The 25976-nt window shown below is 42.2% G+C and overlaps 2 protein-coding genes across 2 annotated transcripts in view; both read right to left on the minus strand.

Moving 5' to 3' along the window:
- Positions 1-1337: 1337 nt before the first annotated feature.
- The window catches only part of LOC309336288 (cytochrome P450 2C8-like), a 44450-nt gene continuing 19811 nt past the window's right edge, over positions 1338-25976 (minus strand). Inside the window, exons 8-15 of the mRNA XM_081851916.1 lie at positions 25771-25958; positions 24972-25113; positions 23327-23510; positions 5298-5514; positions 4672-4813; positions 3888-4075; positions 3468-3609; positions 1338-2069 (exon numbers count right to left, since the gene is read on the minus strand). Coding sequence (XP_081708042.1) covers positions 1882-2069; positions 3468-3609; positions 3888-4075; positions 4672-4813; positions 5298-5514; positions 23327-23510; positions 24972-25113; positions 25771-25958 — 1391 coding nt within the window. The 3' untranslated portion in view covers positions 1338-1881. The remainder of the gene's footprint in view (positions 2070-3467; positions 3610-3887; positions 4076-4671; positions 4814-5297; positions 5515-23326; positions 23511-24971; positions 25114-25770; positions 25959-25976) is intronic.
- On the minus strand, positions 5974-19765 carry LOC309334468 (cytochrome P450 2C20-like). Its single transcript, XM_081848774.1, has 4 exons — positions 19498-19765; positions 14236-14398; positions 11175-11324; positions 5974-6215 (listed from the first exon to the last, which is right to left on the minus strand). Exons 1-4 carry the CDS (start codon positions 19672-19674, stop codon positions 5992-5994), a joined length of 714 nt encoding a protein of 237 aa, XP_081704900.1. The 5' UTR covers positions 19675-19765; the 3' UTR covers positions 5974-5991.

Consider the following 25976-nt stretch of genomic DNA (forward strand, 5'->3'; position numbering starts at 1 on the left):
AAAGGAATTTCTAAAACTGGTTCTCTTGCATAAAAACAAGTAATTGCACAGCATTCTGAAAAATCACCATGAATGGGGTTGAAGTGGAAAATCACCATATATTGTATCCACACTGTCTGGGACTTTGGGAGATCAAGGCCATTCAGGTGATGATAAATCTTCCCGTTTCCCTCTCTGTAGTAATCTGATTGTTCCATGTGTGAAACACACCTGAGAGATAATGTAACCCTGGAATTCTGTACGGCACATTGTGTCTTGTGGTAAGCTCTCAAGGCTCTCTTCTTCCTATTGTTGAACCTCATGGACAACAGCATTGGTATAATAGGGCATCCTCACCCTATCTTCCATGCCAGGGACATGGTTGGCACCTCCCACCTCATCAATCTATTGTTGAACTGTTGTTGTAACAAAAAACATTAGGAGCTCTATTTCCAGATTTCTGAAACCACTACACATCTGACACAGTGAAAACCAACCGGAAGGAAAAGTAAAACTCACGCAAATTCTCCTACTGACAGGAGCCCATCTTTTAACACTTCAACCTTTGCTTTTTAGTTTAGGAAAATATTTATCTGGAGGGCATCCTTATGGGTGTTTTAAAAACTTTGTGTGGCATGTAGAACAGAGTGGAAACTTTATGCACTCCCCTCACACAATACATTTTTATTGATTGATTGAATTTATATTCCCACTCTTCTTTGCCATCTATATGGAAGGATGCTCATATCTCTGTTATTTCCAAACCTGGTAAAGACCAAGCCAGCTGGGCAAATTATAAGCTAATCCTGTAATTAATGTAGATGCCAAGGTACTAACAATAATTCTTGCCCGTAATAGTAATTTAGGCTGCAATATTAACACTAGAAGACCAAAATCAGTTGGACTCCCCCCCCCCCAAGGCTGCTTTAAATAATAAAAAAACCAACACAGCTTAAAAAAAAGCATCTGATATATATATATATATATTTCTGATATACACACAGGCAATTTATTTTTGATACACTGAAAAATGGATTTCTACACGAATTTACGGATTGAATTAGAATTTAATTTCATTCTTTAAAACTTCTTAATACCACCAAAGAACTGATATTATTGCATGTTTTTGATGCATGTAGAAATGTAGTAGTAGTAGTAGTAATAATAATAATAATAACAACAACTACTGCTTTATTTTTTAGTTTTTCAGGCATAACTAGATTTATTATTTTCCTAAAGATATCTTCTGTAAAACAAAAACAAAATATATTGACATAGTATTTCATTTAGTTAGGATCCTTATTATATTTCAAAATTACTGTCACAGCCTTAATTCATAATTCAGGTAATTTACTGTTTTGCAGTATCTGCTTCACACACACTTGTAAAGGTATTATCACTTGACATTCCATTCATTTTTTGCAGCCTTGTTTTACTTCTGTTCTGTTTACTGTGAATAATTGGCATTGAATAACTGGCAATGTGCATTGAAAAGTGAGGATAGCAACACATTATCACCCATGCAACCTGCTAGCAACTACTAGCTGGGATGATGGGAGCTGATGTCTGAGAATATCTGGATTAGCCGGTTCTATTTCTGCCTTGTCTAGGGGTGCTAACTTTAATAAAATATCAGGGGGGGGGGTAAGTCCTGCCCTGCATAATTGATCACAAGATGCAGCATATGCACCCCATTTGAATGGTAATATCTATCAACTTGGAGGGCAGCCTCCTCAAATATTTTACTGGGGGCGGCTCCTATGGCCTGTTCCACCTAAGCTTGGAATATTTGGTTTTCCTCAGTACTGTTGGATTTAAATCTCACAGTGCTTCCATTCTACTTACTACAAATAGTTTAGGAGGCACTGACTTGATCCCTGCTGCTTAGTTTACCTCACTGGATCACTTAGAACGTCTAATGGCTTTCATTTGTAAGCATGCACTCTTCATTTTGTACTGCATATGAAAAGATGTTACGTCCATTTCTTTGAAATCTCCCACCAACTGGAAGGTGAAGTTCTGGAGCAGAACAGCGAAGAACAGGAACAGTTCCATCCGAGCCAGGGCTTCCCCTGGGCATGCCCGTTTTCCTGGCAGAGAGAAAGAAGGCAGAGCCAATCAATAACCAAAGACCAAGATAGTGCACAGCAAATGCTAGAGTTTAAGAGGTTTTTTAAAAAACCAAAAAACCAAAGCAAGCACAGCAAGGGCAGCAATAGGGCCAATTCTCAGTTGGTGTCTACAGCTCTCTGCTTGCACACTGTTATGTACATGAAAGGTCAAGGTGGTTCAGCAAGTACGTTTTTGAGCTGTTGGTCTCCAGTTTGTCTTGCTTCTCTGACTCGTGGGTGGCATTTCATTGTAGACATGTTATGTAGCATCAAAGTACAGCAGGATTTGGAAGACCTGCTTGATGCTAATCTGGAATAGGCATGTTTTAAAAGCTAATTAAGCCAGACCAACATTCTTTTTCAGGTAATAGCCTGGAGATAATGAGTCATTGGGATGTGGGTGGCGCTGTGGGTTAAACCACAGAGCCTAGGACTTGCCAATCAAAAGGTCGGCATTTCGAATCCCCACGATGGGGTGAGCTTCCGTTGCTCAGTCCCTGCTCCTGCCAACCTTGCAGTTCGAAAGCACAAAGTGCAAGTAGATAAATAGGTACCTCTCTGGCGGGAAGGTAAATGGCGTTTCCATGTGCTGCTCCGGTTCACCAGAAGCAGCTTAGTCATGCTGGCCACATGACCCAGAAGCTGTACACAGGCTCCCTTGGCCAATAAAGCAAGATGAGAGCCACAATCCCACAGTCGGCCATGACTGGACCTAATGTCCAGGGGTCCCTTTACCTTTTAATGAGCCATTAGGGCAACAGAAGATCTAAGGAACTCAGTGTAAGACAGCTAATGTGTGGGACCTCTTCATACAGATAAAGCCAAGAACTTAGACAACATGTGACCTATTTCTGGAGTCTGTGTGTGTGAAATTGCTCTCATTTGAAAAGCAGAACCAAATCAGTTTTATGCAAATCTGTGTGAGTTTGTGTGTAGAAACCCTTGCTCAATGGCTCCACATATGCATATTAGCTCCAAAGCAAATATTAGGTTAACAGGAGAAATATCCTTGCCCTTCATTCCATCACTCCAATTCCAGCATTTATTTATCTCCTAGAACAGCAAACTTTTTCACTGTCCCTCAGATCTTGTGGGGAGCAGGACTATAGCGGGGGGGGGGGGTGTGTGAACGAATTCCTATGCCTGACAAATAACCCAGAGATGCATTTTAAATAAAAGGACACATTCTACTCATGTAAAAAATGCTGATTCCCGGACCATCTGTGGGCCGGATTTAGAAGGTGATTGGGCCAGATCGGGCCCCCAGGCCTTAGTTTGCCTACCCATGTCCTAAAACCATCAGTTTTCTCCCAGCATCCCACTCCTACCCACACACCGGCCACCAGCCCCAACCCCACAACATGCAAATCAAGTCACCTGCAGAAAAAGGCATGAAGGCATTTCTTTTCCGGAACTGACCCTTCTCATCCAAGAAATGTCCAGGGTTAAACTTTTCTGGAGTCTCCCACTGGAGTGGGTCATAGTGCACAGTTGTGAGCATTGGAACCACAGTGGTGGACTTCAGGGAGAAGATAGACATTGCATTATTTGTTTTGGTTTCACAGTCATATAAGAAAGGACATTCTTTTCAGAAAGACAGTGATTGCTGAAGCAGTCTGTCTCACATAATTGCACAGCATTCTGAAAAATCACCAGAAATTGAGTAGGTGGGTGGAACTTACTACGACTTGTCTCCACACTGCCTGGAACTATGGCAGATCAAGGCCCTTCATGTGATGCTAAATCCCTCCCTTTTCCTCCCCATAGTAAACTGATCATTTCATGCGTGAATCATACCTGTGGGATGATGTAGCCCCGGAACTCTGTACGACACGTCGTTGCACGTGGGAAGCCCTCAAGGCTCCCTTTTTCAAATCGTTGAGTCTCATGTATAACGGCATTTGTGAAGGGCATCCTCACCCAATCGTCCATGCCAGGGTTGCGGTTGGCACCTACCACCTCATCAATCTCCTGTTGAACTTTCGCTGCAATGGAAAGCATTCAGAAAATATACTTCCGGAACTCTGGAGCTGCTTTTCATCTGACACAGTGATATTTTCTCAAGCAATTTCTCTTCCAAAATGCAGGGAGCATCATCTGAATATTTGTGAATTATTCATATGATTTATGCTGTACTGTATTTGTGATTTTCTACTATGTTCTATCATGCCATTATTCTTAATTGTTTGTAAGTCCCTTTGGGATTCATCTGAGTGGAAAGCTGCATGAAAATATAAAAAATTGTATGTCAAATCATCTTTCTCTTCTTAGAAACTAAGGCTAACGTTAACCCCCATTCAAACCTCCTTGTCTGACATCTTTAGAGGTGTAGAAATACTTTTTTGTTCTGCAATGATCTTTATGAGTAAGTCTTACTGCCTCTGAACAGCTTTGCTTTTTTTTATCATACAACTTCTAATTCTTCATTGATATATTCTTTACTTGTTTTTTACCATAACACTATTACTATATTAGTGAAATAGTGCATATTTTGCTGTTTCGTTGCATTTACTACAAGTGACCTTTGAAAGATTTTGTGTTGGATAGCAGAGCAAATCTGATCTTTTGGCCATTTAAGTACCTTGAATGTGTGGAAATTTGGCCATCACCAGGAGGCTGAAGACTAAGGCAGTACTTGAGTTTGATGTCCCAGCAATAAAGAGTCCAAACACGCACTGGACAAGCTCTTCGGTGCTGTAGATATTCTCAGGATTGGTTTGTTTCTGTAAACAAGGCAGAAGGGGAAGGAGGGTGGAGAAATTGAAACATCTCATCCTATTTCACACAATAACCTTGGTGGTCTGGTCTGTCGTGGCCTTGTCTTCTCAAGGCTATAAATGGAACGAACTGTGTTAACTTCAGACACAAGATGTACATTGCTTATTGCAATATAAAGATATTGTTGAATATAAAGACATCATTGAGAACCAGTGGGGGGGGGGAGAAGAATTTCAGGCCACAACCTCATGTATGATTTCATTTTGGTCAACTGCGTTTCTGCTGCCTGGGTTGATGTCTAAATAAACTGGAGGAAAGATGTTTCCATCTGAGATTACTTTGGAGATGGACTTCAGCAGCCACCAAAGCCAAGACAGGGACAATGGTTCAGAATGAGGGAGTGCAACAACAATGAGGGACAGTTTCAAATTTACTACAAATGAGGGGCATCTCAGAAATGTAGGGAAAGAACGTTGTGGATCTCCCTACCTTCTCTGACCTGATAAGGAAGCAATCAATATAGTCACGGAGATTCTGAGGATCCAGTGTCCTCCTGTGGGACTCCACCCTCTCACGAATGAAGGCCTTCATTTTTTCACAGTCTGCTAATATCTTCCTGTGCTGTCCAGGTAGGTAAGCCATTATTCCTGGGACCAAATTATAAATCTGGAACAGAAGCAATGGGGAAATGAGGAAATGAGATAAACTGCAATCATAAATGAGATAAATGAGAAACAAGATAAACTGTATTTGCCTCTCTCTCATTCAGAGGTTATTAAATTAATGTGGCTTTTGGAACTTCTCTGCTACTGCTGCTGTTGCTGCTTCTACTGCTACTACTACTAGTAGTAGTCATGTCCAACAAGCACATACAGAGACTTTTCAAGTTTCAGCTTCCTGCTGTGAGAGCTCTGCCACTCTTGTATCCAGAAATGAGTCATCAGGTCACTTATCTCACTCCAATGGAAAAATAGGAGCCTTCTCAAAAATGTGGTGATATTTTTGGCATTATTTGCATAAAAACATGCCACTGGGGTGAAGAACTGATTTGGGTTGCAGTTTGTTATGTGGGAGAAAGGCCTGTAACAGATCACACTGAGATGAACTGAACCACATTTTACATCCCTACTGGTGACATAAGTAAATTTGAGGAAGTATTCCTGTTTGAGTGCAGAAATAGTTATCAGCAGAAACACAGAGGTGGAAGAAAGACCCCCAGGTTCAGCCTGCAGAAGGAACGACATGCCTGCATTGATAAAGTACGGATGTAACCCATGAAGTCCTGCACAATACGCAGGTTCTCCAGCAACACCGGATCTTTGTAGTCAAACCGATTCCCAAAGACAACTGAAGAGAGGACATTTGAAACAGCACATGTGAAGCTTCTTCTTGGGTCAAAGGCCTGCCCTGCAAGAAAAACAAGACATGGTGAGTGGGGCTTGGCAAGTTGGTAATAGTAGTAGTAGTAGTAGTAGTAGTAATAATAATAATAATAATAATAATAATAATAATAATAATATACCCCTTTCATCTGACTGGATTGTCCCAGCCACTCTGGGGCGCTTTTTTTGCCTTTATGGCAAAACTGATATATTTTCCTTTTGATATCTCCCTGGAATTTAAGGGACTCGGGTGGCGCTGTGGTCTAAACCACAGAGCCTAGGGCTTGCTGATCAGAAGATTGGTGGTTTGAATCCAGGAATGGGGTGAGCTCCCGTTGCTCGGTGTGACATTAACATATGAGAGTGCTGGAGGTGAAATAGTTAAACAGGTTACCTAATCAGAACCCAGGGGGGTGGAGTCAGAGGGACTATAAAATCAGCTCTGGGAGGGGCGAAGGGGGAGTTCGATGGGAGTTGGGTGGTTGGTTGGAGTGGGAATGAATTGGGATAGAGTCTGTGGGTAGGTTGAGTTAGTGTAGCGAAAAAATCTGAGTCAGGAACAGTTAAGAGCTAGGAAGACAGGTAAAAATCTGAGAGGTGGTTTAGTGAGTGAGAGCAGGTAGTGGAAGTTATAGGTCTGGATAGGCACCCCATGATTGTAATTGATTGAGACCGTTTATGAAACCACACACTTGTTAAACTGCAATAAATAAACAGAAGTTTATGTTCCAATTTAACCCTGACTGGACTCAGTATTTTACCAGGTAGGGCCTGGGTGGTGGCAGTGAGAAATAAAGTGGTGGCACAGGGATCAATAGATGGTGAAACGTCCGGGGACCCTTTGTGATCGCCACACTCTGTCCCTGTTCCTGCCAACCTAGCAGTTTGAAAGCATGTCAAAGTGCAAGTAGATAAATAGGTACTGCTCCAGCAGGAAGGTAAATGGCGTTTCCGTGTGCTGCTCTGGTTCGCCAGAAGTAGCTTAGTCATGCTGGCCACATGACCTGGAAGCTGTACGCCGGGTCCCTTGGCCAATAAAGCGAGATGAGCGCCGCAACCCCAGAGTCGGTCACGACTGGACCTAACGGCCAGGGGTCCCTTTACCTTTACCTAAATTCCTTGTACATGACACCTTCTGATATTTATTATATTTAGTAATACAGAAGTACAGTTGAAGTGTGAGGATCATAGAATCATAGAAATGGGAAGCCGAGGGTCACCTAGTCCAACCCCCTGCAATGCAGGAATCCCACTCACAGCTGTCCCTGCTTGGGCTCGAACCACCAACCTATGTGCATATATGTGAAATCTAATGTTTTATTAAATGTTTTGTGATTTATTCTAATATGGTAAAGGAATAAAGTTTATTTTAAAAAAGAGATAGATAGGTAAATAGATAAATATTTGATATGGCGTTGTGGAAATGGCAGTCTTCTGGCCTGGTAATAAATTGGGTTTCCCCATCTCACTTCTGATTTCCTCCCTTTGCAATAGCAAGATCTTTTGTTTTGTTTTTATTATAAAGGGAGAAAACAGCAGGGTGAGAAAGACTGGTTGCAAACCATTTTGAGTACTGGTCTAGTTAGAAATCTGGATCAACACACAATGGTTGCATTTTGCAAGTGAGTGGTTTGCATTTCGTATACGTAACTCCCAATTCAAGTGCTTACGCCCTGCATCAGCATGACAGATTCCACAAGGGCAGGGGGACAATGGGAGGAGAGAGAAAGAACTACCTTTTTATCTTTCTCAACAACCAAGTAAGCAGGTGACAAAAATTCCCTGGCTTAGTGTGAGGAGTATGTTTGGTTGCTCACGAAGATAACATCCAGGACTCCCATCTGTCTTTTATAGGGTTTATTTATTTTTTGTATTAAAGATTTTGTTGATATACAAAAGTGAGCAATGTCTCTCTCTCTCATGTTTTTCCCCCCATGTAACATTTTTACAAATCATTTTCATTTGTTGAGACATTAGGAAGAAAAGGGAGAAAGAGGTGAAGGGGGGAAAGAAGGGTGAGAGTGGGGTCGGGTGGCAATGTTTCTATTTCACTTACTATATGTAGGGTTTGGTGTCAGCGTTGCTTGTGCAGGTTATTTGCTGTTCGCTTATATTCCTTTGGTGGTGAGAGAGGTTGGGGTTGGCCTAGGGTGTGATTATTCATTTGTGGTTGGCTGTGGTGGTCTTTGTTTTCATGTGTGAGTGGGGTGGGTGGGTGTTTTGGATCAGGTTAGCCATATTGATTTGTATGCTGTTGGTGGATTATTGTCGTTGTCTTGTTGGGCTGTGAATGTGATAAAGGGGAGCCATACCGGGGTGAAGGTGTCTTCTTCTATTTGTCACCGTGTCAGTTTCAGTTTATTGGTTAGTTTTTCTAGTAGGGCTGTTTCCCATTCTATTTGGTACCATTGGTCCATGCTTACTCCTGACAGGTCTCTCCAGTGTCTGGTTATGATGCTTCTGGCTGCTGAAAGTAGGTGGGTTATGAGTTCTTTGTGGTGTAAGTGGGCATTATTGTCTTGGAAGATGTTTAGCAAAGCCAATTCTGGGGTGATTTCTAATACTTGGTTGGTTATTTTGCTTATTTCTCGTACGGTTGTTGTCCTGAATGGTTGGATTTTGGGGCACTCCCACCACATGTGGAGGTATGTGCCAGTGGAGGTGCACCCTCTCCAGCATTTTGGTGAGGTTCCTGGGCATATTAGTGCTAGTTTTCTTGGTGTTAGGTACCACCTGTAGGTGAGTTTCAGAGTGAGTTCTTTTCTTTTCGTTGATATGGATTTAAAGGGGGGTTTGGTCCACATTTTGGTCCATTGAGTGGGGTTAATCTCATAGCCTATGTCATCCTCCCATTGTTTTTTGATTGCGTCTAGGGAATTTGTGGGATTTTGTAGTAGTATTTTGTATATTGCGGATACCATTCCTCTGCCGTGTCCCTTTGTTGTTAAAAGGAGGTTTTCAAAGGTTGTCTGCAGCCTAGTCACTGCTGATTTTACTGCTGGATTGTGGAGGCGCAGATTGCAGCTATAACAAAGGCGGCATTTTTTCATCTCCGCCAAGCTAAGCAGTTGGCTCCTTACCTCTATCGCCCTGACCTAGCCACTGTGAACCACGCGACGGTCACCTCCAGACTGGATTATTGTAACTCGCTCTACGTGGGGCTGCCCTTGAGACTGACGCAGAAACTCCAGCGGGTGCAGAATGCTGCAGCGAGACTCCTTACAGGGTCCTCGCTGCGAGATCACATTCACCCAGTGCTATACCAGCTGCACTGGCTCCCGGTGGAGTACAGGATCAGGTTTAAGGTGCTGGTTTTAACCTTTAAAGCCCTATACGGCCTAGGACCCTCGTACCTACGGGACCGCCTCTCCTGGTATGTCCCACAGAGGAATTTACGATCTTCAAACAAAAACATCTTGGAGGTCCCAGGCCACAGAGAGGTTAGGCTGGCCTCAACCAGAGCCAGGGCTTTTTCGGCTGTGGCTCCGATCTGGTGGAACGCTCTGCCACAAGAGATTAGGGCCCTGCGGGATTTGACATCTTTCCGCTGGGCCTGTAAGACAGAGCTGTTCTGCCAAGCCTTTGGCCAGGGCACAGCCTGTCCTCCTCCTTTGGCAATTTTCTCAGAACTCTACCCAGTGGTTGCCTTCAATTTGATTTGAAGTATTTTATTTTTATTTATTTTAAAGAAATGATTTTAAAATGTTGTCTTATTTTATTGTTGTTAGTCGCCCTGAGCCCGGCTTCGGCTGGGGAGGGCAGGATATAAATAAAAGTTTATTATTATTATTATTATTATTATTATTATTATTATTATTAAGAAGGCATGTAATTGGTGATGTGTTAACCAGGGCATTTGGGTGTCTTCTAGTTTGTCTTGTATTTCTTGTGTTGATAAAGGTTTGTTATTTTCGTAGAAGTCTATTAGGCATAATAGGCCTTTGGTTTGCCAGGTTTTAATCTGGAGGTTTTGTGCTGCGTGGTGGAATAATGGGTGGTATGCCAGGGGAATTAGTGGGGATGGGGTTGGGGATAGTTTGCCTATTACTGTTTTCCATGCCTTGAGCATGGTCTGTGTGTACCTGTTAAGTGTTGTGGGAATTTTCCTTAGTTTGTTTGGGAGGAGAGGGTATGCTGTGGTGCACGTATTTTCAGTTGTGTCCCTCTCTAGGTGTATCCATTGTTTTGTCTCATCTTCTAGTATATATGGGATTATATGGCATTTTTGGTTGGCAGTATAATATCCTTCTATGTTGGGGGTTCCCCATCCTCCTTCTGAGGTGGGGAGGTGCAGGTATTTGGGGCTTATTCTTGGGTTTTTGTGTGAGAAGATAAAGGAGTGTAGTTTTCCCTGCCATCTTTGAATTTGGGTTTGGGGGATCCAGATTGGGAAGGTTTGGAATAGGTAGGTTAGTTTTGGGAGGGTTTTACAGATTTTATTGAGTGCGGTCCAAAATCCATGTCTGCCCCAATCACTTTCAGATTCCGGAAGTGCCTTCTTCCTGTTTGCCCTCCAGCATATAAGCCCGGGAGAACCCCATCTCCACCTCTTTTCCTTACGTGTAATTCCCTGCCAAAAACTATGCAATGAAAGAGGCACGTCCAACTCCCTGGAAGCGGTGTCGTGGCTCATCTCAGCCTGACTGAGCCTTTGCATCCTCCCCCCCCCCTTTCTCTCGTCCTCCGTTTCTCCTAAAGGCTTGCTTTCACCAGACTGATGAGGTGCAGTTGCTCAACAAAAGAGGAGGCTGTCTGTACGTTCCTGTCTCTCCCCCGTCCCTTGAAGGCAGACCCCTGACACTTAGCTTTAAAAACAAATTAATTATAGAACCACCACCCCCAAGAAGAATATAAAGCTTGCCCAATATTTAAAGAGAGAATTAAAATCGGAGAGGTCTGAAGTAAGAAGAGACAAATTACAATCACCAACAACAATCACAAAATAAAACCCCACTTTCTGCATTGAAGGATGGCTCAAAAGTACCTTGTGTGGCCACCAATTCTTCTACCAGGCAAAGTGCTTCCTCTTGTATCCTCTCAGACATTGTTTTCTTTCCCATCCCAAATTCCCGCAGGGTGGATAATGTGAACCTGCGCACCTCTCTCCATTTTGCCTCATTTCTGTTGACCATTCCTGAAAGGAAACAGGTGGAGAGCTCAATGTACAGAAACCAGCAGGACGTTTCAATATGAGAGATGGTGCCTTCCTCCTTCAAGCTATATTCCCATTTGTAATTGCAAACAGGGGTGGTTCCAGACAACTGGTTTATTCAGCATTCAGCCTGATTTGTTTGTGGTTCGCTTGCCCTGAGATTATACAACTGGTGCACGTTCATTGCTCTTTGCTTGCACAGCACAGACTTCCCACCGATCAATACTTATCTCACATTGTATAGTGCATTTTCTGTCATAAACTGTGTTTACTGCATACCCTCCAACATTCAACACTAAAAGTCCAATTGTTTTAAAGTGGGTTTGCTGAGCTCGTAGGCCATAGCACTTAAATCCACTTAATTGCCCCAATCTGGATATAATGTGCCTGTATACTAATAAGTAGCACGGACAATGTGATCAATCAAAGTAAATAATATAACTCCTAACTCGAAGTTCCCCTGTATATTAGGTCACCAAGACTTCATACTGACTAATTATAGGGCAGTGCACTAGCCCTGGTGCTGGAGGAGAGAGAGCTCTGTGCATTCACATCATGCCACATCTGCCATTAAATCCCTGTTATGGACAGAGGAGCAGGGACTAAAACATCTGCCAGTATTTAGATCTAGTTGTACCCAGGATTGGGGAAGGGAAACTTCCCTGAATAGGAAAAGCAGCTGGTTTGCATAAAGTTCCTTTTCAAACTTTTTCTTTTTCTTTGCCTGAGGCTGTGGGAAATTGGTAACTACCGCTTCTTTTGACATGTTATTAATTCCTAGTGTAGAAAGCCTTGAAACTGGGAATTGCATCTCAAATCAAAATGGAGCTTGATCAGGTGTTATTCATTGTTAGTACAAATCATGCCAAAACCTGGCCATTGCACCAGTGTTCACTGAACTACAGTCAAGGTTCAAATCTGGTCAGCAGCATCTCAGTGCAGCAGGAATAAACCTTACAAAATAAAAATGAAAGACATCTGATTGCAAATTAAAGGAATTACTCAGTTTATTACTATACGAACATTAATGGTATTATCAAATGATATGAATCGGAATCATGAAAGTTTCTGGAACTTATATATTAACTAATAAGATATAATATTTCAAAATAAAGCAAGATACATATGATTGAATTTAAGCAAGTGGCAATAATGTGTATATAAGATGAAAAGCTGCACTGACAAAGCAATCAATCTAATAATGTAACTCCTAACTCCCTCTAGCCCAGGCTTCCTCAAACTCGGCCCTCCAGATGTTTTGAAACAGACATGCAGTTTCCGTCGCCCAGCTTGCGCAAAGGGGTGAAACGTAAGGAGGGGAGGCAGAGATTTGGGGTGTCTAAGTTCTTATGTTGGGGGAGAAACCGGAAGGGGCCACTCCTGGAATCTGCAAGCGACTAAGACAGGCATGAACTTTGGGGTTCTGCACTGTAAATAGTTTGCACCAATAAAACCTGTAAAAGACAGGTCGGAGTCCTGCCTGGTTACTCACCAGCAACCACCACCAGCACCTGACTATATATCTTTATCTATAGTATTGAAATGTGGTATATTTGCTAAACATTTTGCTATGTTATTATGAAGCTGTTACTGTTATTTTGCTATGTTACCATGAATTTTTTTGTAGTGTTTGAAATGTATTCTTTTTTTGTTGTAAGCCATTTTGAGCGTGATTTATTTGTGGAAAAGGGGCATACAAATCAAATGATGAATGGATGAAAAGAGGCAGCTAGCAAAAAGAAGAAGAAAAGGGAGATAAAACATTAAAAGAACCATAGAATTGTAGAGATGGAAGGGACCACGAGGGTCTTCTAGTCCAATCCCCTGCAATGCAAGAACCTTTTGCCTGATGTGGGGCTCAAACCCACGACCCTGAGGGTGAGTCTCATTCTCTACCAACTGAGCTATGAGCATGGAGCTGGACTTCCCCACAAAATTTCCCTCTGATAATCTATCTGGAATAGGGGGCAGGAGCAATTTGCGCCAATGCTATATCAGCAGTTCTTCACACAGGTCACTTTTTCACACACTCAAGCACTGCTTTGCCAAAACATCTTGTGCTATCAGTTGGTTTTGGGTTTTTTGTTTGGCTGCATGGCTGTTGTTCTGTTACTCTTTTCACAATGCCAAGGTCTCCATTTGTGGCGACCACACAGGGTCCCCGGATGTTTGACAGTCTATTGATCCCTGTGCCACCACTGTGCTCGCTTCTCCGCTGCCACCAACCCATTACTCTCGGGTGCACTGAGTCCAGACAGTTGTTAAAATTAAACCAAATAAACAAGGTTATTTTATAAGCATTAACAAGTTTATGGTTTCTCAGATAATTTTCTTGTCAGTTTCTTAACCTTAGTTTCTTTACCGGCCTATACCTTCCTAATACCTTCTGACTGATTATCTTGACTGTTTAACTGACTCCACTTAACAGATTCTCTCACTCTCTCACATCAGACTATCCCAACCCACAGTCTTATCCTCCCTCTCTCTTCTCTAACTCCAGACTAACTTCTTAACAACTCTAACTCTAACTCTAACTCTAACTCTAACTCTAACTCTAACTCTAACTCCTTCCCTTGGGTTCCTATTGGTTAATCATTTTACACTTAGTTAACCCTTTCCTTATGAAGCCAGTATGATGTCACACACCTAGGAGGGCAAACTCCACACCATTCATCAAACCTAAAGCTACAAACATGTTCACAAAGATCCAAGCAGCTGATACTGAAGACACAAACATGGCGTAATGTCATCCATTTTCATCCAGCATGGCTGCTCTACTTGTGTACCTGAAATATGGCATAACTGCTGAGCATAATAGACATGGAAGTGTGGCAGGGCCTAGGTTAACAGAGGTAATCCAAAAATAAGCACAGAAATGCAATGCACCCCTTACCTCGATAGTTGTTCGCTCTGTCTATGAAGGGCATTGCAGGACGCCCACCAAATTCTTCAGCATGATTCACAAAAGCATCTTTCATTGTTTCATATCCGCAAATCACAACGATGGGCTTTGGCCCGATCCAGACAGTAAAGATGGGGCCATATTTATCAATGAGCTGAAAGTAGAATCAAAGACAAGCAAGGTTCATTGGGCAATGCTTCCTTTGGACAGATACCTCAGGGCAGGGGTGGAGAAATTGTGTCCCCTGAGCCAAACTTGGGCACAACATCTGGATCTTTCTTTCTTTTTTTAGGAAAAAGGTGAGTAAGAGGAGAGAAGACAGCAGTGTGTAACAGTGTCATGGTGTGAAGGAAGCGGAGAGAGAGGTTTTGCTCCCTCTCCCATCACACAAGATCTCTTTCCTGGCCAGTCACCCAGTGATGCTCAATGGTGGGAAATTCAAGAGAAACACAAGGAAATACAGTCATACCTTGGTTTTCGAACAGCTTAATTCTCAAACGTTTTGGCTCCCGAATTCCGCAAACCCAGAAGTGACTGTTTCATTTTGTGAACTATTTTTGGAAGCTGAATGTCTGATGGGGCTTCTGCAGCTTCTGATTGGCTGCAGGAGCTTCCTGCAGCCAATCAGAAGTCGCACTTTGATCTCTGTGGGAGTCATACAGCTAAGGCAGAGGCTTGTAAAAACTGCAGGGGCCCCCTGACATTCCTCTGGGCAATGATTACCTTATACGGAGAGGGGAGTGTCAAGCCTTGACCGGATGAGGTAACAGGAGACTTTGAAAAATGGCCATGCGGCTGGGAGAAAAAAGGAGATAATAAAAAGTTGCCGGAGGAGAAAGGCTGAAAGGAGCTGCACTCCAGTATTATGAAAATACTCGCTGCCTCATTGTGTCTTCTTTCTATGCTATGCTAAACCACTTGACTGGCTGGCTCCAACAAGTGGTGCCCTCTCTGAGGCTCAATTAAAAGAAGAGGAAAACTTAAAAGAAAAGAGGCTGACTAAAGAAAGCAGTTGAGACGGACTTCAAAGGCTAAAGGAAGCAGTGGGAGGCTGACTTCAAACTTCAAAGGAAACTGTAAGAGGCTTCTCGATCATCGACTCATCGCGCCCGGAAAGGGTTACACAGCGCTGAATTCATCTACGGATCCCTGGTGAGTCGATCCCTATTATATTAATTTTAGAAATATGGGCAATTCCCTGTCATCTCCGCAACAGAAATTTTTAAAAGACTTACAATTTCTCCTGTCCTCCAACCAATTGGAAGTTCCTGAGGGTGATTTGATACAGCTCATTCTAGCCATTGATGAGCATTGTCCTTGGTTTCCAGCAGAGGGCACATGGGAACTAACACAATGGGATAAGATTGGAGCACATTTTCATGGACATCCCAGTTTTGGTGTTCGAATTTTAAATGCTTGGTGCAAGATTCGTTATGCTATGGGCTCTTTATCACCAAAAAATATCTCCATGGCTGCATTGCCAAAACAACCTTCAACTTCTTTAATTCAGCATGCTGTTCTGCCATGTGTTCCAGCACTTGTTTTGCCAGCAGCCCCAGACCCCAAACCTCCAGATTACAGTTCCTCACCAGAGGACCCAATCCTGCAAAAATACAGTGGTCTGGCTGGAAATGACCCTGCTCTTTCAGCGGCAGAACAAGCTACCCCCTTTCAACGTGCAGTACTTGCCTGTTCCTTATCACAGGATACCATGGCATTCCCTGTTATTGTGCCCCCTGCTGGTGCTCCAGCAGGAACTCAAGCCCAGCACCAACCTTTTGACTTTAAAATCTTGAAAGAACTGCAATTGTCAGTTAGGACAAATGGACTGCAAGCCCCATTTACACAAGCTCTTTTGGAAACCACATTAGCCCAGCTTTTGGTTCCAGATGACATCAAGCTTTTGGCACGTACAGTTTTACCCCCATCAGCTGGTGTATTGTTTGCCCATGAATGGGAAATTGCCTGTCGTGCTTATGCTCCTGCTTTACTGCAACAAGCAAGAGGGAATAATCCTAATCTTACCCTCGCATATGTGATGGATGCTATGATGGGGCGTGGGCCCTTTGCTCAGGCTTCAGTGCAAGCCACACTGCTGCAGATCTTATTGAGGGACACTGCTCTTGCTGCTCAACAAGCAATGAGAAAAATCCCGGAACCCTCCAGTATTCAGTCTAGGTGGGGTTCAATCAGACAAGAACCTAGAGAATCATATTCTTCCTTTATGGACAGGCTGATTACAGCAGTGAGTAGACAAATTGAAAATCCTGAAGCCAAACAAATAATTATCAAACAATTGGCCTTTGAAAATGCAAATGAGGATTGTAAGGTTGCGTTGCGCCCGATAATACGCAATCCTGCCACAGACACAGCAGCTCATCTGCTGGTGGCAGCGCAAAATAAAAACCAGCCTGTAGCCACCGATACACCGTTTCCAGCGTGGCAAACCAAGATCACTGATACCTCAGTGTGGGTAGAGTGGCCTCCACCAAAAGAAAAATCCGCAGCAATGGCACCATCTCGTTTCTGAACAGCTTATTTCTGAACAATTGACTTTTGGCCACATTGAACTGTTTTCATCCCACTGGCTCCAGCAGACAGGAACGGTTTGCTTTTACATTGCCAGTATATGACAATTTGCAGCCCACCCAGTGATATCAGTGTGTTGTCCTGCCTCACAGCATGCGGAACTCCCCTACACTTTGTCAGCATTTTGTGGATGAAGCATTGAAACCTTTCCGCATGCGCCACCTAGAGGTGCTACACACGAACTGCATCTGGCAGTGTTTGCCTTCCTCATCATTTGCCTTGCCATCCTTTGCTGCACCGTTATACAAGGAAGAGAAGCAGACGACCCAGTCCAGTTGAAACCACCATATTTCACCTTATCAGCTGGCAAGCCGCAGTCATCAGAATCCTACTCTGGCTGGCAGCATCCATGGCTCAGCCACTCTCAAACTATAAGAACAGCTTTATCGAATAAGACTTTTAGGGGGGAAATTATCATAAGATATGGAGGGATAATACTTTTGTACAAGATATGATTATGTTAACCAGTTTATTGCATGTTTCTAGATGCTGGCCGTGTATGCATTTGATATGCATATGCCCCCTTTTGCCAGCCATTCAGGCATAATGCTTCATGGTGTGCCTGTCAATGGATCTTTTCGATTTACAAATATTATATCCCCTAAGCAAACTTTTTGGCCTCCAGTACAATTGACCCTCCATGAGCCTGCCCCCATTTGTTTTCAAATTAGAGAGGGGAAACAATCATGGGGCATATATCCAAACTGTCAATATACATTGAAATTCATGTTTAATAGCTCTTGTTCTCTTACAGGAACATACAGTGACCAATCTCAGTGCTGTAGGAGTGACACGAGTGCATGGTTAAAAACTAGGAAAGAAACCTACCATGCAAATTGGAGTCTGAATTCTTCTATCCCTGGCTTAGCAAATGCCGCAGATGAGCAATTTCATATCAGTTCCTTATTTACTGAAGCCTTTGATTGGTCCCAACAGAGTAGTAATATCAGCTATTTACTCCAAAGAGAGTTATGGTTGCTTTGTGGCGAAAAAGCATACAAAGCCATTCCTCGAAACCTCACAGGCACATGTACCTTAGGTATCGTGGTTCCGTTGTTGTATAAGGTTGATAAGTTACCATCTTCTCTTAGACTAAGAAATCGTCGGGAGGTTAATTCACCCATAAATCAATATATCGGTACCCAGATCTCTCGGGCCTTGCTGCCCTCAGTGGGTGCAGCAATGAACTATAGGGACCTCCATCAGCTAGCAAATTGGACTGAGGGATTATTCAATGATACCATAAAAGCTTTGAAGGAACTCAACCAGGAGGTGTCTGCAATGAGAGAAGTGGTTTTACAGAATCGTTATACTTTAGATGTGATTTTAGCCTCAAAAGGAGGAGTTTGTGCACTTGTTCATTCTCATTGTTGTATGTTTATTCCTGATAATAATGTCAGCATATCTGGGACGATCGACCATATGGAAACTATGGTAGCTCACAATCCGTTTGCCCCCCCTCCTTCCGTTGATCCATGGGCATGGTTATATTCTTGGCTTCCGGATGGAAGTTGGCTTTGACATTTATTAATTTTAGTGATCATTATAGTAGTTATTTGCATTATTTTGTGTTGCTGTATTCAATGTATTCCTTCTTTAATTTCTATATGTACTGCATGGTTCTCCAGTCCGCGGCCCGCTTCCGGTTTCACAAGAGTCGCTTATCGCACTCGATATAATCGTATTGGAACGGACATTTATGACTCTGATTAATAAAATAAAGAAAGAGGGCATGTGGGAGTCATACAGCTAAGGCAGAGGCTTGTAAAAACTGCAGGGGCCTCCTGACATTCCTCTGGGCAATGATTACCTTATACGGAGAGGGGAGTGTCAAGCCTTGACCGGATGAGGTAACAGGAGACTTTGAAAAACGGCCATGCGGCTGGGAGAAAAAAGGAGATAATAAAAAGTTGCCGGAGGAGAAAGGCTGAAAGGAGCTGCACTCCAGTATTATGAAAATACTCGCTGCCTCATTGTGTCTTCTTTCTATGCTATGCTAAACCACTTGACTGGCTGGCTCCAACAGATCTCCGAACGTTTTGGAAGTTGAATGGACTCCTGGAAACAATTCCATTTGACATCCAAGGTATGACTGTACTTCTTAGACACAGCACAGAGTTTGGAATCCATGACTGCTAGATGTAATGATGAACAGTTTTAACAGCTGATAGGATAGAGACACAGCTGGGACACCAGTTAAAGTTGGTAGTAGGCACTCAGTTCCACCAAGACAGATTTCCTCAAGCTTTAATATGGCCATCAACTGTAGCTTTATCAAGATCTGCAATGAAAGCACCAGGTGAGCTTCCTTGGATAGAGCATTGCACAAATGGTGAGCCACCACAGCGAAGGCCCATTCTCATGTTGTCACCCTATGGAGTTCTCACAGAGAAGGCACAAAAGAAGGGCCTCTGATGACGATCACAGGGTCCATGTTGGTTCATATGGATCCCCATACTCTCTACAGCCTTCTAGCATGGGAAAAGACAAAGAGGATGGGAACTTTCCTGTCAAAGGCTCCATTCTGTTAACTGAAGGCTTCTCAAAGCAGCAGACTCAAGCAGATATACAGATCAGACAAGCAAGAAATTAAATTTGTGTCCTCCTCTCTGTCCTACTATTCTAGGCAAAATCCTATTGACATTTATGGACAGGGAAACTCACCTTTTTATAGAACTTGTAGAGAGGCAGGACATCTTTCTGCAGGAGATTTCCTAGCAAGAGCCAGGGAGTGGGTCCTGGCGGTAACTGGCTTTTCTTCTTGTACATTTTGAAGGAGGAGAAGAGTAAAGCGAAGAGCAAGTAGAGAAGGAGCAGAGCTCCTGCCCCAACCACCTCCATCTTTCACTGAGCTCTTCTTTAGGCCAGAAATCCAAGAAAATGCTTAAGAAAGTCAGGAAGGAGGCACTGCCGTCAGCTGGAGACCCAGCCAAACCTGTCTCTGGAATATCTCTAACATTCCAACCCTGTTTTTATTCTTTTCCATGTGATTTTTAATTATTAGCAAGAGCTAGTTACTCATTAAAAGAATGTCACTCTGACCTGAACTCCGAGTTAACCCCCTAACCCTTGGAAATGTGAGATGTCGTGCATGGAGGCTGTGCACTGATGCACATTTCTTGTGAAATCAGTCAGGGAAAACATTTTCTTTTCTGATGTCAGTCAAAGTCAGCAATACTGAGCTGGACAGACCTTTAGTGCAGTTTCCATTTTTGTGACTTTATGTTCCTGCTCATTTTTATACAGGAGTTTAGTGTGTTGACATATCTACTGATCAGTTTGTGCTTCGTAGATGTGGCTCTCACCTGCTGACTGCTTCTTAAGTAAGGCTTTCTTAGCTGCATTGCCCCATGTACAGGACTGGCCATAAGCCAAGAGACTCGATTAGCAATTTATCTTTTTTTCTTGCTGGGCTTCTAGCTGCCCTGATCTTTCTGCAATTGTGTTTTTTCTCCACTGACTTCACACTGTGGGACTGGAGAAGTGTTTCCTTAATTTGGTGCAACCGGCATTTAGCCCAGGTAAGTGAGAATATTTAAGAAAAGGTTTCTGAGGCACTATTGGATTGAGGACACTCTTGAGTCACCTTCCATGGACTCTGCCTTTGAGGGGTGGGTCCTTGGAGTGCCTTTAGACTTGGCATGCTCATTGAGGTGAAAAATGGCTGAGGGTGTGAGTGTCAGGTGAACCTACCAGTGGAAGCAGATTTAGGGAAGTGCAACGGGTTTGGTGACACTGGGGACAGAGCTTCCAAGGTGCCACAGCTTTTATTTATAATGGAGCACGAGATGTGGGGGTGCCAAATTTTTGGCCCCTGAAATTTGAGACCCCAAGATCTGCCACTGACACCAGGGAGGGAGAATGCTTTCCAAACCTTGCTGAATTACCACAGCATGTGGTCATAAACATGCCCAGGAGGTCAGATGGATATGTCTTATTATCCCGTTTTTGTATTGCATTAGGTTGTTATAAGGTGTACATTCTTTGTTTCTTCAGCTTGTAAACCGCCTTGAGTATTGTAAACTAGAAAGACGGTACAGTGGGGTAATCCATTCTGGGCTAATCTTTCTGCTTCCTGGAACACCACAAGAAATTACTGGGTAATCTGACCCATCACTCTGAAAGCACCATGACCAGATGCAACATAAGGCAGTGCCAGAATTCTTGTGCAGAAGAGGAATCCAGTTTGACACAAGTGAGAAAACCTTCACCTAGAAGTTTGGAAAAGAATGAACCTTTCCCTTTTAGGTAGGATAGCAGCAATAAAAATGAATGTCTTACCAAAGATGTTGCTTTTATTTCAATCAATTCCGATAATAGGCAATGTTATATGCCTCAAGAAGTTACAAAAAGACATATCAAAATTTGTCTGGAGTGGTAAGAGGTCTAGGATAAAACATAAATTAATGATTGACTCAAAAGATAGAGGCGGCCTCTCACTCCCAGACTTTACATTGTATTATGAGGCGGCATGCATTGTTTCGTTGAAGGATTGGATAAAAATAAAAAGAGAAGAAATCCTCGGTTTACAAGGACATGATAACAAATTTGGCTGGCATGCGTATTTATGCTATGAAAAAGATAAAAAACATAAAGCGTTTCATAATCATATAATAAGGAAAGCACTGATAAAGGTATGGAATGAATACAAAGATTTCTTAGAACCTAAAATACTATGGTGGTTGTCTGCAGTTGAGGCAATAGCAACAAAACCATTTAATAATAAAAAAAACAAAACTGGCCAACATATAGAGATTTGTTAATAGAAGAAGAGAAAGGTTTGAAATTAAAAAGTTATAAAAGCATGAAAGATACATTACAAAGTTGGTTGCATGACAGACAAATTAATGAGCAGTTTAAAGAAGATAACAAAAGGGGGTTCAGCTATACTATCTCAAAATTCCAAAAGGAAATTGTGGAGGGGAACACCAAATTAATGAAAAAAGCATATAACATTTTGTTATATGGAGAGACTTTAGATGAGATGGTAAAATCGACACAAATAAAATGGGCTGTTGGAGGCATGGGAAAGATTATGGAAAACAAATTTAAAGTTTACAGATTGTATATTATTAAGAGAAAATCATTTGAAAATGATATATAGATGGTATATCACACTGGAAAAAATGCAAATGCAAAGGATCTAAGATATGTTGGAGATGTAAAGAGAAAGATGGTACTTTCTTTCATGTATGGTGGGAATGCAAGAAGGTTAAAGAATATTGGGAAACGATATATAATGAATTGAAAAAAGATGTTGAAAAAAACCTTTGTTAAAAAACCAGAATCTTTCATGCTCGGAATTTTAGATCATGATATAAGAGAGGGAAATTGGAGATTGTTTATGTATGCAACAACAGCAGCAAGAATTTTATTAGCGTAAGTATGGAAAACAGAGAAAATGCCAACAAAGGAAGAATGGCAAGCCAAACTTGTGGACTTTGCAGTACTGGCTAAGCTGACAGAGAGGATACATGAGAGAGACAACATCAATTTCAAAAAGGAGTGGGAACCATTTATAAACTATATAAAAAGACAGTATAAAGATTAGGACCCATCGGCACGCTTTGACTAAACTTTCACAACTATATAAGAGGTAACATCAGCAGGGTATAGCATTTGTTTAATAAATCAATACGGAAATACGGGGAAAGCCAAAGAGGGAGGAGGAGAGAAATATGGATATATAAATTGTTCAATTGAGATTTGTGGAAAATTTGTTGTTATAATTTGAAAATTCAATAAAAAATATTTTAAAAAAATAAAATGAAATGAAATACAAATGAAATCCACTCTCATCCCTATTATTATTTAGGGCTAGGTGATACATTGATATACCATCCAAAACCAGTTTAAAGTCCATATTGTGCTGTCAGTTTCATAATTTTTGACCTGGCAATATATTGTGAATCACGATGTGTGTGTGCGCACGCATGCCATGCAAAATCACAATGGGGGGGGAAACCATGAAGCCAGCCAAGTCCATCCTTATTTCAGACATTGTGATATATCGGTATATTGCAATATTTAGCTGGTGATATTTCACAATGTTGATAACCAGCTATTGCCTAGCCCTATTTGTAGTTAAACTGAAATCAAGAAGCCATGTATACTTGAGAGAATAAAAATTGCCTCATTTTAATCTGCAGAAGACAGCAAATGTTTATAACAGTATATGAGGAAAGCTTTAAAAAAACAAACAAACAAACCCCACACACTGCAATAGTTGATGATGCAGAACTTTTTATTAAGTGCTACTGAGCCCATGAACACTTGACTAGACATTAGGGATTGAAAGGTCTAAGGCTCTTCTCGTTCGCCATGCTAAGAAAACTTTTAATACCTGATATCTGGGGCTATTACCCTTATGTGGAACTGAGAGGTGTTGAATGAGTGAAGGAAGGCACCTTGCAGTACTCCTGTTCTACCTACTACAAATATTCTGGAAGCCACTGACCACATTCTTTCTGCTTATCTTTTGTCACAAGGTCACATTGAACGTCTGATGGCTTTCATTAAAGGAGAGACATTTTTAGCTCTGAACTCCATAAACAAAGAGGCTAAATCCATATCTTTTGCGGCTCCAACCAGCTGGAAGGTGAAGTTCTGGAGCAGAGTACTGAAGAACAGGAAGAGCTCCATCCGCGCCAAGGCTTCCCCAACGCATGCCCGCTTCCCTGGCAAAGAAAAAGAAGGCACAGCTAACCAGTTACCTAGGACTCTGCTCCATTAGTAAAAAAAAAAAAAAAAAAAAAAAAGTTTTGAATGCGTTCTAAACATGCAATACCAGATGGTGGTGTGGTGGTGGAGAGCAAAAACCTTTTTCTATGCGCTTAAATCATTTGTTATAACCATTTAATTTCTGACTTATTTATAGCTTTATATTTCCTGTGTGCAGACCCACCCCTGGTGAATTCATGCAATGTTGGTTTGGGGACTGGAAATACTAATGCACCCTCAAAAATGTACTGCAGCTAGAATAAAGTATATTGAGTCACATTATGGGAAAAAGTGAGGAATACTAAATTCAAGACTAAAACTAAGAGTAAGACTAAGACTAATAATATTATGATTGGCCTGACGTAGGGATGGGGAGACATGAGATTCAGTTCACATTTAAAGCTCAGTCTATCAAATGCACCCTTTCTGAAACCATATGAGAACGGAAACACAACCAATCTTCAAAATTTTCACTTGTACAAATTTTCTGATGCAGTACTCCAACCACAGAATGGGAGGAATTCAACTTCATGTTTTCCAAAGATTCCAGTTTATTTATCCTTTCCTAGCTCCACACTGCACGCACAGTGACTCCTGACCCAGATGTACTTTAATTTTTTTCAAACAATATCATATGTTTTTGTGCCATCCCCTACTCACAGAAAATACCAGGGAGGGAAATATAATTACAAGACTGGCACATCCAACCAGGGAATGACTTTGTAGGTCTCTCATTTTACTTCAGGTCACAGTGCCTTTGTGAGAAGAAGCCTATTAGAAGCTGGACAGAGGGCACTGCCTCCGTGTAAAAAGTGGTGCATGCCATCAGCTTACAACAGGGTGCCCTGTAATCCTTCAGGGAAACTGCAAAACATGGGGTCTGTTGACAGTTCAAAAAAATCCCAGCATCAATAGAAATTATGTTGTTTCACTTCCTTTCCAGAGATATTGTACAGAAGAATAAAAGGCTGGTCCTTTGTAAAGGTAAAGGACCCCTGACAGTTAAATCCAGTCACGGACAACTCTAGGGTTGCAGTGCTCATCTTACTTTACAGGCCGAGGGAGCTGGCATGTGCCTGCATACAGTTTTTCTGGGTCATGTGGCCAGCATGACTGAGCCGCTCCTGGCGAAACCAGAGCAGTGCACGGAAACACCATTTACCTTTCCACCACAGCAGTACCTATCTATCTACTTGCGCTAGTGTGCTTTTGAACTGCTAGGTTGGCAGGAGCTGGGATCAAGCAATGGGAGCTCACCCCGTCGCGGGGATTCTAACCACCGACTTCTGATCAGGAAGCACAAGAGGCTCGGTGGTTCAGACCACAGCGCAGCCATATCTCTTTCCTTACACTGTCTCTTGAAAGAAAATGGAAATGGCATTGTTTGCACATAAGTTACCACAGGCTCATATAGTTACCTGCTGAAAAGGCTATTAAGGCATCTTTCTTCTTGAACTGGCCTTTCTCATCCAAGAAATGTCCAGGATTGAACTGTTCTGGAGTCTCCCACTGGAGAGGGTCACGGTGTACAGTTGTGAACATTGGAGCAACAGCTGTGCCCTTCAGGTATAGAAGATGGGAGATTTACATTTTTGGTCTCAATTCATGACTATCTAGGAAATAGCCATATTATGATAAAATGATAAAATGGGGATGCTAACTTAGAAGAATGAGCTTCCACTAGGGATGAGCGGATTTCCTCTGGTCTGCACCTGTATTAGTCCATAAGTACACACTGCCTTACATTCCACTCCAATCAATATGACCAGTAGAATTCCTTTTTAAAAAAATATATTCTACATCTTTTTGTATGCACTTTCCCCTAAAATACACATTTATGTACCCATTCTCAATCTAAAATATATTCTTGTGTGCTTCTGTGTGCATTTACCTACTAAACCATTGATTTTAGTACACATTTTCCCCATAAAAGATACATTTTGTATGCATAGTTCTGTGAAATACTAATTCCGTTGGTTCATTTTAAAATGTGAATCAAACAAACAAGATTATCCTCTATCACTAGTTGCTTCAGCTCATTTGCTCAGGCAAACAGAATCACTACTGATCTCCACTACTGATCTCCACTACTGATCTCCACTACTGATCTCATCCCTGCCTCCATGAGGGCAGTCCAGGGCCATTTATATGATCAGTTCCTGAAACTGCTCCATTTCTTCTCCACAATTATCATGACAAAATGCTGGGCCATCATACCTTAGGGAAGGTGAACCCCCTGAATTTTGTATCACAAGACGTTGTACGGGGAATGGTCTCATTAATTGATGGTGGGTATCGTAGAATCTCATGGATAACTGCATTGGTGAAAGGCATTCTCACACGATCTTCCATGCTAGGGGCACGGGTGGCACCCGTCGCCTCATCAATTTCCTGTTGGACTTTTGCTGTAATGAAAAAGACTC

This window comes from Podarcis erhardii (assembly GCF_964252035.2).
Source record: "Podarcis erhardii genome assembly, chromosome: 2".
NCBI classification, from domain to species: domain Eukaryota; kingdom Metazoa; phylum Chordata; class Lepidosauria; order Squamata; family Lacertidae; genus Podarcis; species Podarcis erhardii.